The following is a 13,077-nucleotide window of genomic DNA, read 5'->3' on the forward strand; positions in this document are numbered from 1 at the left end:
TTTTGAGAATGATGAGGGCAATGAATGTACAAATGTGCTTTACACAATTGATGTATGTATGGATTGTGATAAGAGTTGTATGAGCCCCGAATAAAATGATTAAAACATAGCATTAATTTAAGAAAAAGAAGTAATAATACATTTTACATATCCACAATTGCCTGAAGAAGGAATGCAGTGGTATTTGTGAAGAAAGTACTAAGATATGAGCCATATTGTTATTTTACTGTTTTTTTCCCTCCAAAGGTGGATAAAGTAGAATCCTTCAAGTATAGTCAGAGCACCGAGGATAGCCTCCATGCCAAGTACAACACCAAGACCTGTGCCACTGTAGTCGGTGACAACCAATGGGGACACCTGCAATTGGATGCTACCTCTGTGTACCTGCTCTTCTTAGCACAAATGACTGCTTCAGGTCAGTATACAGAGAGAAGGCTGGGAGCCACTGCAATATGATGCACTTGCTTGGGCACACGTGGCTTCTCTAAGGGTATAAGACATTTTTATATCACTCACCAATTGTGTTAGGCCAGGTTGACTAGAGAAACAAATCTAGTGACACTCATATGTGTATGTATGAGAAAGAGCTTTATATCAAGAAGTAGTTATATATAGAAAATATCTCAGCCCAGTCCAATGCAAGTCCACAAGTCTGATACTAGTCCATAAGTCCCTCTTCAGACTCATGAAGCTATTTGTAGTGATGCAGAATGCAGGAATACCACTGGCCAGTAGGTGCAAAGTCCCGTGGATCCAATGGCATTTGGATATATCTCCAGTGCTCTGGCAGCTCTCAGAGTGGCCCACCCGCAAGAAGGTCAAGGCAGAGAGAGAAAGAGGGGTTCCCAGGGCTCTCCTTATGCGAAAGCCATGCCCAGGAGGAGGCTGTGGCCTGATTGACAGGTTGCATATCATACCTACACTTTTATATAATCCTTAAGTTGACATGAACTTATGTAACTAACACACCAATCACTCTTGGAAATGGAACATTTGATTAATTTTATACAGAGTGAGAAGTGACTCTTTGAGGTCTAGTAAATATCCACTTACATAGAATGAAATCCAGAGTATTGATCTTAATCTCAAACTGAGACTGGAAGTCTAGGGTACAGTGTCTTTAGATGGGTTATTGTACTTTTATTAGTCCTTAGGTTGTATGAGATGGTAAAGAAGAGCAAGGGATATTGTTTGTTCTCATACAGTACACTGACAAGCCTGCCACAGACAAAAATTCCACACCCACTGCTGTTGAGTGGAGTTGATGCTGACTCATGGGAACCCTATAGGACAGAGTAGAATTGTCCCATATGGTTTCTGAGGATAAAAATCTTTACAAAAGCAGATTGCCTCACCTTTTGCTCATGGGTTCTAACCACTGACATTTAGGTTAGCCATCTAATGTACCCATTGTACCACCAGAACTCCTTCATCAAGCATGCCATTATAAATACAATTTAATCACCTACTTTTATAATACACTTTTATAAGTGTATTATAAAAACTGTATTTGTCTATAGTAATATAAACTCTATAAACAAATTGGCTCAGGTATCCAAAATAAAATATTTATTTTTTATTATTGAGTAATAACAGGTGGAATAGATCTATGTGCATATATTTATAGGTCTAGTATTAAGGTAGCAGATGGACATTGGGCCTCCATTGAAGTACTCCCTCAATGCAAGAATACTTTGTTCTATTAAATTGGCATTCCATGATGCTCACCTTCACTGAAGACAAAGCAAGTGCATAAGCAAATGTGGCGAAGAAAGCTGATGGTGCCCAGCTATCAAAAGATATAGCATCTAGGGTCTTAAGGGCTTGAAGGTAAACAAGCAGCCATCTAGCTGAGAAGCAACAAAGCCCACATGGAAGAAGCACACCAGCCTGTCTGATCACGAGGTGTTGAAGGGATGCGGTATCAGGCATCAAAGAACAAAAAAGCATATCATTGTGAATGAGGGGGTGTGCGAACTGGGGACACAAAGCCCATCTGTAGGCAACAGGACGTCCTCTTACCGAAGGGTCGCGGGGAGGAGACAAGCCAGTCAAGGTGCAGAGTAGCAATGATGAAACATACAATTTTCTTCTAGTTTCTAAATGCTACCTTCCCCCTGCCCCCTCCCACTATCATGATCCCAATTTTTCCTTACAAATCTGGCTAGACCAGAGAATGTACACTGGTACAGATAGGAACTGGAAACACAGGGAATCCAGGACGGATGATCCCTTCAGGACTAGTGGTGAGAGTGGCAATACCAGGAGGGTAGAGGGAGGGTGGGGTAGAAAGGGGAAACCGATTACAAGGATCTACATATAACCTCCTCCCTGGGGGACAGACAACAGAAAAGCAGGTGAAGAGAGACGTTGGACAGTGTATGATATGACAAAATAATAATTTATAAATTATCAAGGGTTCATGAGGGAGGAGGGGAAAAATGTGGAGCTGATGCCAGAGGCTTAAGTGGAGAGCAAATATTTTGAGAATGATGAGGGTAACAAATGTACAAATGTGCTTTATACAATTGATGTATGTATAGATTGTGATAAGAGTTGTATAAACCCCCAATAAAATGATACATTTTTTAAAAATGTTACAAATAACAGGTGGTTTTGCTATGAGCTCTAGATGTTTTATCTGGGGAAAAAAATACACTGTAGGAAATAACCCAATTTCCTTTTAATTTTCTCAAATTGGGGAAAGAATAAATCTGATTATACCCAGTTTGCAAATTAAATGGGACCTTTTCCAGAGCTTTTTGAATATACCAATGTACTTTGTATAATACTACAGTTTGATATTTCAATTTCTTGATCTTTCTAGATGGTTACAGATTTACTTGGTACTAAAGGTATTTAGGGTAAGACCTTAGCCAGAGTATCCATCCTCTGGCACAGTCTTTGACTATATTCTGCTTCCATTCGTTAAGCCTTCAGTAATGGACAATGTTCTACAGCTGTGCATAAGGGTTTCAAGGGCTACTTCCTCCAAAGTGGGCTGCTGATTCTTCCTGGACTGTCTGTTCTTTGTCTGCAAGCTCCACTGAAACTTGTTCCCTTTGGGTGACTGTGCTGGCATTTGAAATACCAGTAACATAGCTTTCAGCATCACAATACACAAGCCACCACAGTATGATAAACTGACAGGCAAGTGGTGAAGTAGAGGGTCAGCAAAACAGAGGAAGTCCCTCAATCAGATGGGTTGAAACAAGGTATAATAATGGGCTCAATTTCGTTGCCACCATTGTGCTAAGGTCACCACAAATCAACAGACACTCTATTCCAAATGATAAGGGAACCTTATTGGAAATTCAAGTCAAGATGGAGGGAGGGGAACTTGTATGCCCAAGAGATGGTGATTACATTTCTGTTGGTGGGTAAACGGGGAGGAGCAACCTCCCATCAAGAAAACAACAGCAATAAAATCTTAACAATACTTATATAGAACACAAGGGGAGATTATGCCCTTGTACTATGGTCCTAATTAGACACTTTTGACCTAGCTTCTATCCAGCCCTTGGTGACCCAGGCTGTGTGCTAAAGACTACTGGGATTTTATTTCTTTTGAGGCACACGTATCCTTCATAGTCCATAACAGAAGGATTTGATGTGGAAACCTCACTAAGTGAACTGGGCTTTACCTGAAACTCAGCTGTAGTCCTTGGATTTAAGATGGAAGATCTTGAAAAGAAGCAGATGACTGCTGTCCTAAAGTTCTAGAACAGGCAGTCATTGGGCTTAGGTTCAGACCAATTGCCTTGAGGATGCCCATTAAATGGTGACCAGGGACTACCATATACTTACTATTTTAATGTCCTCTTGGTAGGCATGGATATATCTTTGGGGATGAATGTTATTGAAGGTTTTGCACTATCACTGACCCCCCCTTGTTTGTGTAAATTGTGTCCAGCCACTTAAGAGTTTAATCTTTACAAGTCAACAAGCCATGTACTGCAGTTCGCATATGGACTATACTTGAATAATTTCCTTTTCTCGGGATGGTTTTAAATCTATACCACTGGCTAAACTAATGACACTTTCAATAGTGTCATTATGTCCCTGGGGACAATTAATAATGTTCTCTAACATAAAATGATAGTGAGGTCTCTAAAGTGAACCATAGATATATGAATGGATTTGGGATTCACACTTAATTCTAGCCTCAATCTAAGAAAAATTCGTTCTTTTGACATGACCCTACTCAGTGCTCACCCTCATGGAGAGATCACTGAATATATGGGAGCTATAGCAAAGTGTGGTAAAGAAACCAGATGGTTCCTAGTTATAAGAAATAATAGGGTCTGGGGTCTTAAAAACTTGTCTTCAACCAAGCAGCCATCTAAGTGAAACATCAACTAAGTCCTCATGGAACAAACAAGCACACCAGTTTGTGTGACAAGGATTGTAAATAGTAAAATCCAAATTAAAAGGAGGGAACAGTATTAGAGCTCAGATTGTGAACACTGGTTTGCAGAAGGCTATGGATGATAGTGGAAACCACAAATTCATCTCTAAGGTCCCCTAATGGAATAAACCTCTGTTGTATCCCTTCTGAACATAGTGACTATCCTTGATATCAGACAGTCTTGTAAAGTTGATCATGGCAGGTGCAGTTAGGTCAAAATGTAAACCTTGTCATTTGATCTCCCTTTTGACCCATTTTAAAATGATGTCAGTTTTTAATATTGTCTTCTTTTTTCTATTGAGGTTTTTATACGTTTTGTCTAGTTATTATTGTTGGTTTTTGTTTTGTGTATTTCGTTCCTTTCTGTGTTTTGTATGATTTTCTGTATATGAAATCCAGGATAGATAGATTTATAGAGACAGTAACTGGATTGATAATTGCCAATGGGCCTGGCAGGGGAGGATCATGGAAATGGGAAGCTAACAACCATGAGTATGAGAAGAAAATGTTTTGAAATTGTGGTGATGATTGAACAAGTCTTAATATGATTAAGCAATTAAATTGTATGATATGGGAAGTACATGCCAATAAAACCATATAAAATAATTTCAGCTCTATTCAACATTGTAGTGCTGGACAATTAGGCAAGAAAAGAAATAAAAGGCATCACAAAAAAGAAGCAATAAAGCTATTTTTGTAGATGACACGATTTCATGCATTTGTTCTTGTCATGTACCATTGTGTTTGGCTTGGTTGACTAGAGAAACAAATTCAGAGACACTCATATGTGTGTAAGCAAGAGCTTTGTATCAAAGAGCAATTGTTTATTGAGAAAAAATCCCAGCCCAGTCCAGATCAAGTTCATAAGTCCGATATTAGCCCACATGTCCCATACTAGTCCATAAATTCCTCTCAGACTCCTCAGTCATATGCAATGATACTAAATGCAGGAAGATCACAGACTGGTGGGTGGAAAATCTTGTGGATCCAATGGCAGTGGACACATCTCCAGGGATCTGGTTGCCATCAGCGTGGCTCCATGTGGCTTGTCAACAGGAAGGTGAAGCAGAGAGAGAGAGTTCCCAGAATCCTCCTTATGAGAAGGTCACGCCCACAAGGAGGTATATTAGGCTGTGATCTGATTGACAGGCTAAACTCCACCCCTTCACTCCTAATACCTTCAAGTTGACATGAGATTATGTAACTACCACAGCCATCAAGTTGGTTTCAATTTATAGTGGTTTCAGCTTATAGGAGGGTAGATGAAAAAGTATTACTATAATATCCTAGAAACCTATATCAGAGAAAAATACCAAAATGTGAAGTTTTTCTTTCTCTATATCCTCCATCTAGATCTATACAATTCCAAAGGTGATGATTTCATCTCTTTAAATTGTTCCTGAAGAATTTTATGCTTTTCAATTTAAACTGCATCGAGATGACATTTAAAAAAATCATTTTATTGGGGGCTTGTACAACTCATATCACCATCCATCCATCCATTGTGTCAAACACATTTGTACATTTGTTGCCATCATCATTCTCAAAACATTTGCTTTCTGCTTGAGCTCTTGGTATCAACTCCTCATTTTTGCCCCTCCCTCCCCGCTCTGCCCTCCCCCATGAACCCTTGATAATCTATTCTCAAAATGACATTTTTGAAGGAGGTTCTTTGAGCTTTAAGATCCAAAAGAAATCTGAAGGGGAAAGATCAGGGATATAGGTGGATGATGTAAGATTTCCAAATGAAATGATCATAAAACAGCCTTTGCTACGATCCAAGAATGAGCAGCTACATTGCTGGGATGGAAAAATATTCTTCTGCACCACTGTTCTAGCCTTTTTCTTACAATTTTAAAATTTCTTAAAACATTGTCACAGTGGGCTCCACTGATTGTCCTGTGAGAAAATCTATGAAGATTACTCCTTCAGAATCTGCAACTACAACCTCAAAAACCTTTGGAGTTGGTTTCTCTACCTTAAATATAACTGGCCCTGCAGTTCCTTTAGAAAGCCAGATTTGATTGGACCTTGCTCTCCGGATCATATTGGCTAGGACTTTGGTTATGGATTCTTTCCATAAAATTATCTTCATTCGCTTCAATTATGCTTAAACCACTGAGTGAAAGACCAGTTCTCTAATCTTTATGCACCAGTTTGGCACTCATTGAGCTGAAAACGTGCTGAGGCCACTGGTGGTGATATTCCTTCAGTTGGCTCATTCATGAGGTCTTCCCTGCCTTTTTTAATACACTTGATCTAAAAGCCGTTGCTTCATGTGGGGCAGCATTTCCCTAAACTTGTTGCAAAACTTCAATGGTTTGGGAAGATGTTCATTTGAATTTTGTTAAAAGCTTGATATTAGCCGAAATCATTTTTGGCTAATAACCTCAAAATCATTTTTCCATGGCACAAAATGTATCTTTATTTTAAAGGCCCTCTAATGAGAGTAAGACAGTGTATTTCTGAGAGAACTTATCTTCAAACATACTCTGATGATATAGACATGTTTGAACACATTTTGTTTGTAATAAACCTGTGTGCGTATAAACTGGAACCCCAGTAGCAATAATTTTTACTTACTGACTTACAATGAAACAAAACATTGTCCAACCCTGCAGAATTCTCACAATAATTGCTATGCTTGAGCTCATTTTTGCAGCCACGCTGTCAATACATGTCCTTGAGGGTCTTCCTCTTTTTTTATTGACCTACTACTTTATCAAGCATGATGTCCTTCTCCAGGAACTAGTCTTTGCTGATATGATGTCTTATATAGGCTACGAATATCTGACTTATAGACAACTAATACTTCATCTTTAATGTTTTATAAATTTGCTCTCACTTTGAAAGGATTGAACCAGCTCTTACTCAAATTCTTCATCACAATTATCTTCATTTACTGCACGCGTAGCTTTTAAATAATTTAAAAGGCATTGAGTCTTTTCTTGCATCCAAACCAACCTCACTGCCATCGAATTGATTGCAACTCATACAGGCCTTGTGGTGTAGTGGGTTATGTGTTGGGCTGCTACTCGGAGGTCATTACCTTGAACTTATCAGCCACTTCATAGGAGAATGATGAGGCTTTCTGTTCCCGGAAAGTGTTACAGCTTTGAAAACCACAGGGCCAGGTCTACACTGTCTTATAGGGTCACTATGAGTCTTGCAGTAAAGTAAGGCTAAATAAGAACTGTATGTTCTGGTTCCAGTTACCTACAAATTCTGCTTTTTTTTTTTTACCTACACATTATTAAAGACAGCCAGGAATGGATCTTGTTCATAACCCAGGGACTGCCTCTATATAAAAAAATCTTACATCTTATATATAGAAAATAACTTTAAAAAAAACATTGGAAAACTAGAGCTAACAAACAAAATAGTTCCATAAGGTAATAATGTATATGATAAATATAAAAAAATAAGGCTTATTGTTGCTAGACATTGGACATGAAAAGTCCAAAAGTGACATTAAGAAAACTATTTCTAATTTGATGCAATTCCTAATTGCATCAAAATCCAGGCGTCCTCAAACTACGGTCCACGGGCCACATGTGGCCCGCCAAGGATATTTATCTGGCCTGCTGCGTGCTTTTGCCCCGTTTGTTTTTTACTTCAAAGAAAGATATGTGCAGTGTGCATAGGAATTTGTTCGTAGTTTTTTTTTTTTTAACTATAACCCGGCCCTCCAACGGGACAGTGAACTGGCCCCCTGTTTAAAAAGCTTGAGGACCCTGAAATAGACTAAAATAGTAATCAGCTTAACAAAATAAGTATAAGATTTGTACATTGAAGACTAAAAAACATCATTGAAATAGATTACATAAATAAATGGAGAGATATTCATGGATCAGAAGATTTAATATTAAGATGAGAACTGATGATTGAATTTTAAGGATGTGATATATTTATACAATGAAATATTTTTCAGCAATAAAAGGGATTGAAATGCTGATACATGTTACAACATGAATGAACCTTGAACACAATGCTAATTGAAAGAAGGCCACATATTATGTGAGTTCTGTTTATGTGAAATGCCCAGTAAGACAAATATATAGAGAAAGAAAATTGATTCATGGTTGCTTAGGTTGGGCATAGAAAATGAGACTTGACTGCTAATGGGTATGGGGTTTCTTTTTGAGGTAAGATGAGAATGTCCATAAATTTTTCATGATGATGGTTATACTCATTGAATTCTGGGGTATGATATATGAAGTACAGTTTTTAAAAAGTGAGACACTTACTGTTAAGCAGGTGGGTTCAAGGCAGTCCTTTTGAAGTAGCCCACTGAGCAAGCTCCTTTAAGAATCCAGAGGTCCTGTAGCTTTGATCTTGCCTCAATAGTCAGGTCCTTTCTTTTAGTTAAATTAGTTGTTTAAAATCATTCAGTAGAGAAGATATGAGTGCTATGACAAAATGTAATGAAATCAGATAGAATCTGGCTATCAAGAAGATTAGCACTGGGGATCTTAAAAGCTTGTCTTAAAACAAGCAGCCATCTAGGTGAGGGGTCAGCTAAGCCCACACAGAAGAAACTTGCCAGCCTGTGTGATCCAAGAATTGTAAATATTAAAAGCCAATACTGGATGAAGGAATTGCATTAGAGCTTAAATTCTACGCACTCATTTTTTCAGAAGGCTATGGGTGATAGTAAAAGCAAAATCCAGTTGACAGTCCTTACATAGACTAAGCCTCCATAGAATTCCCTCATGGCATTGACCAGGGATATGAATGGTCTTGCCCTCAAACAATGCATCAGAAAGTGAATCAATGCAGATAGTTAGGTTAAATTTTAACGCCTTGTGATTTGTTTACCCTTTTGACTGCCTAGTTTTTGTTATTTTCTTCTTTCTTATAGATTGAGGATTTTTTGTGTCTTAATTTGTTTTTTGTTATTGGGACTTTGGGGTGGGGTATGATATCTTTATATGCAATCCAGGATGGTTAATTTGATAGACAGGAACTAGTATTTTCTGAGGGTAATGACAGGGGAGTTGATGGGGAAAGGAGGAGCTAATAACAATGTGTATAAAAATGAAGGAAATGTTCTATAATTGACTATAGTGGTGATTGCACAACTCTTTTAAACATATTCAAATCACTGAATTGTATGATTCATGAATTCTATGTCAATAAAACTTAAAAAATAATTCAGTAGTTGTTATCAAACAGATATTGTTCAAGTCTGTTTAATACTGTTCAGAATAATTTAAGGGATAAAACTATAAATAAGATATGGTCCTTCCCTACATATTCAAATACATATTTATCTATAGTACAAAGTAAAAGCTAGGTGGGTACAAAAGAGCAAGGAAGAAAGAGTCTATGAAACAACTGAAGAATGATTAGTAGTAACATTACAGAGAAGATAATTAGCTGTGCCTTGAAAGAATAGTAGGAGTTCAAGTGGAAAGGACGAGGCCATTTTAACAGTGGGAATAGTGTGAGCAAAGGGAGAGATGGTAGAAATTTGTGGCATTTGTATAATACAATGATAATCTAAGTGTGACACAAGGCACAGAGATGGACAAGGCCAATTTCACATTTTCTTTCTGTTTATTTTTTCACATTTTCTTCTCTCCACCTCTGTTTACTTTGGCACACAAGGTGACAAGATTATAAAGCTAATGTTCACTATCACTCCCTCTTTTCTATAAGAAAAGCCCTTGGAAAGAAAAAGAAAAGCCCTTGTCCGACTCCCTCTGCCCTGTGCTATAGTTGCTATTTAGCAGAGTCATGGATCAGAAAGAATTTATAATTGGTGGCTACTGATGATATTGCCCTTGTTACGTCTAAAGTTCTACAATTCAGTTATTTAAAATATGTTAAGAGGTCACAGATTTAAGTATAAAAATGGAACCATGAAAGTATTAGAAAATTTCATGGGATAATTTTTTTACATAAAAGTTTCTGAGAAGAAAAAAATATACTATAAATAAGATTACATTTTAAACCAGAAAAACTACTTGCAACACATGACGGGCCAAGGGATACTTTTCATTAAAATCAATAATAGGAAGATGACCAAATCAATAGAAATTTGAAGTAAAAAGAATTTCATATTAAATCAGAAGGAGATTCTATTTATCATCCTTTAGAGCAAGGATGGGGAAATAGTTTTTCTGCCAAGGACCATTTGGGCATTTAGAATATCATTTGCAGGCCATACAAATTTATCAACTTAAAAATTAGCCTGCTATAGTTAATCAAATATTTGATCAAACATTTAATTACCTCACCTCTAATGTGATGGCTGGAGCTGCTTCTCTTTGGTGAGGTGTGTGATGTGAGCTGGGATTGATGATTTCAAGGGCCTTATATGGCCTGAGGGCTGGACATTTTCCACCCCTGCCTTAGAGTGATTGAAGATAAAACCTTTTATTATATAGCTTGTCTTGGCGGTAGCTATGCCAAATTTATTTAGCCTACCACCCCGTTTTCAGAGAAAAAAAAGTGTCTCCCTGGCAATTAAAAACCTTATGCCTTTAATCCAGGATACAGTGTAGGTATCTGTTTTTGCAGTCCCTCTGGATCAATCCATTGCCCCCCTATGGGCAGTATCACCCACTTTGGGAAATAGTGAATAGGGAAACAGGTGTCAATGTTGGTTGATACCAGGTTGTAGAATAACTTTGTGATAATCATCATCAAAATTTAATATATATAATATATATTTAATATATAGAGTTATATTAAGATATAATTGAATATATTAATATAAAATTTAATATATTTAGGGAGAAATTTCTTAAAAATCTGCCACTTTAAGAAGTATCAAAAAATAAGTTGGAATGATGAATGAGTAAAGGGAAGCATAAATAATGTGAGAAACAAAATATAATAAAATTTTATTGGTGAAATCTAGGTGGTGAGTATACAGGTTGTTATGGATTAAATTGTCTCCTCCCAAATATGTGTTGAAATCCTAAAATACCTGGTGGATGCAATCCTGTTTGAAAACAGGATTTTCTTTGTTATGTTAATTATATTATTCCTGAGTAGGGTGGGTTCTAAATCTAATTATTCCCAAGTTCCAAAAGAGCAGAGTAGACACAGGCACACACAAACAGGGGAAGACAGTCACTATCTGACTGCAGAAGCAATTGAACTTACAAATTCCGAAAATCCAAGGATTTCCCACTACTGAACTCTGAAATACATATAGAAAAACCTCTCTGTATAGTCACTCATACCCTGAATTTAGATTCCAAGTCTCCTGAACTATGAGAATACAAACTCCTGTTCTTAAAGCCACCCATTTGTGGTATTTGCATTACAGTAGTACTGAAAAACTGAGTAATAAGTATTCACTGTAAAGTTCTTTTGTCTGCTCTTTTTTTCAGGTTTAAAAAAATCTGTTGCTATAAACTACAAAAAATTATTGTAACCACTCTTAAATATACAACTGAGTGACATTAATTACATTTACATTTACCATGTTTTGCAACCATTACCACAATTCATTTCCAACAACGCTTCTCGCTCCAAATGGACAGTTGGAACCCTTCAGCAATAACTCACAACTCCCAGCCCAGCCACTTGAACCTCTAATAAACTTATCTGTATTTGCCTATTCTACATATTTCATAAAAGTGGAATCATACAATTTTTATCCTTTGGTGTCAGGCTTCCTTCACTTAGCATAATGCTTTCGATGTTCATGTCATAGCATATATCAATTTCCTTTCTTTGTGAAATAAGACTCCATCACATGTGTGCTATGTTTTATTTTATTTCTTGGACATATGAGTTATTCCCCTTTTGGCTATTGTGAATAATGCCGTGAAACATTGATGTATGTTTGGATGTGAGCTTTCAGTTCTTTTGGATATATACCAATGAGTGGAGTTATATCATTTTACAGTCCTACCAGCAATGGAAAAGATCCTTAGTGGTATAGTGGTTATGTGTTGGACTGCAAGGTCAGCAGTTCAAAATCACCGGTTTCTCTCAGGAAAAAATATAGCTTTCTACTCCCATAAAAAGTTATAGTCTCAGAAACTCAAAACGTTAGTTCTACAGGGTTGCTATAAGAGGGTTTTTTTTTTCCTGTTGTTGTTTTTTAACTATAATGGATGAGAGTTCCAATTTCTCTACTTCCTCATAAACACCTTCTGTTTTTCTGACAGTAGACATCCCAATGCCACGTGTTTTATTGGTCATATGGATCTTTTTTATGCTGATTTTCTTAAATTGACTAGCCTTCTTTTTGTGTCCTTTTTTGATATTTTTTGTCATTTCTAGTATATTTTACCAGTTTTTAATTGGTCTGCCATTTTTAGATGTGGTGTTTTTTATTCATAGAACGTCCTGTTCTAGTTAAGTTTTTAAAACAGTTTAATGACATGTAATTCATATGTCATACAATTCAATAGTTCAATCACATTAAAAAGAGTTGTGGGATTATCACCACTGTCAATTTCAGGACATTTTCTTCTTTCTTGTACTCATTGCTGCTAACTTTCCCTTTCCCTCCACCCTCCCTTGCCATGCCCTTAGTAAACTATTAATCCAGTGACTGTCTCTATAGATTTACCTACTCTGGATTTCATAAACAGAAAAATCTACAAAACAAAAACAACCAACGGCAAAATAAAACAGAAAAACTTCAATAGAAAACAAACCCCATCTGCTCTATTTTGTTAACATTTTTTAATAATACAATG

The 13,077-nt window shown here is 37.0% G+C and overlaps 1 protein-coding gene across 1 annotated transcript in view; it reads left to right on the top strand.

Annotated features, from left to right (window-relative positions):
• Positions 1-13,077, top strand: part of PHKA1 (phosphorylase kinase regulatory subunit alpha 1) — a 245,264-nt gene that overhangs the window by 27,323 nt on the left and 204,864 nt on the right. The window contains exons 4-5 of the mRNA XM_045290221.1: positions 247-434; positions 2,828-2,864. Of these exons, the coding sequence (XP_045146156.1) occupies positions 247-434; positions 2,828-2,864 (225 nt within the window). The remainder of the gene's footprint in view (positions 1-246; positions 435-2,827; positions 2,865-13,077) is intronic.

The sequence above is a fragment of the Echinops telfairi genome, unplaced genomic scaffold (genome assembly GCF_000313985.2).
Source record: "Echinops telfairi isolate 266 unplaced genomic scaffold, ASM31398v2 ScPeMD7_34;HRSCAF=130, whole genome shotgun sequence".
Taxonomy (NCBI): Eukaryota; Metazoa; Chordata; class Mammalia; order Afrosoricida; family Tenrecidae; genus Echinops; species Echinops telfairi.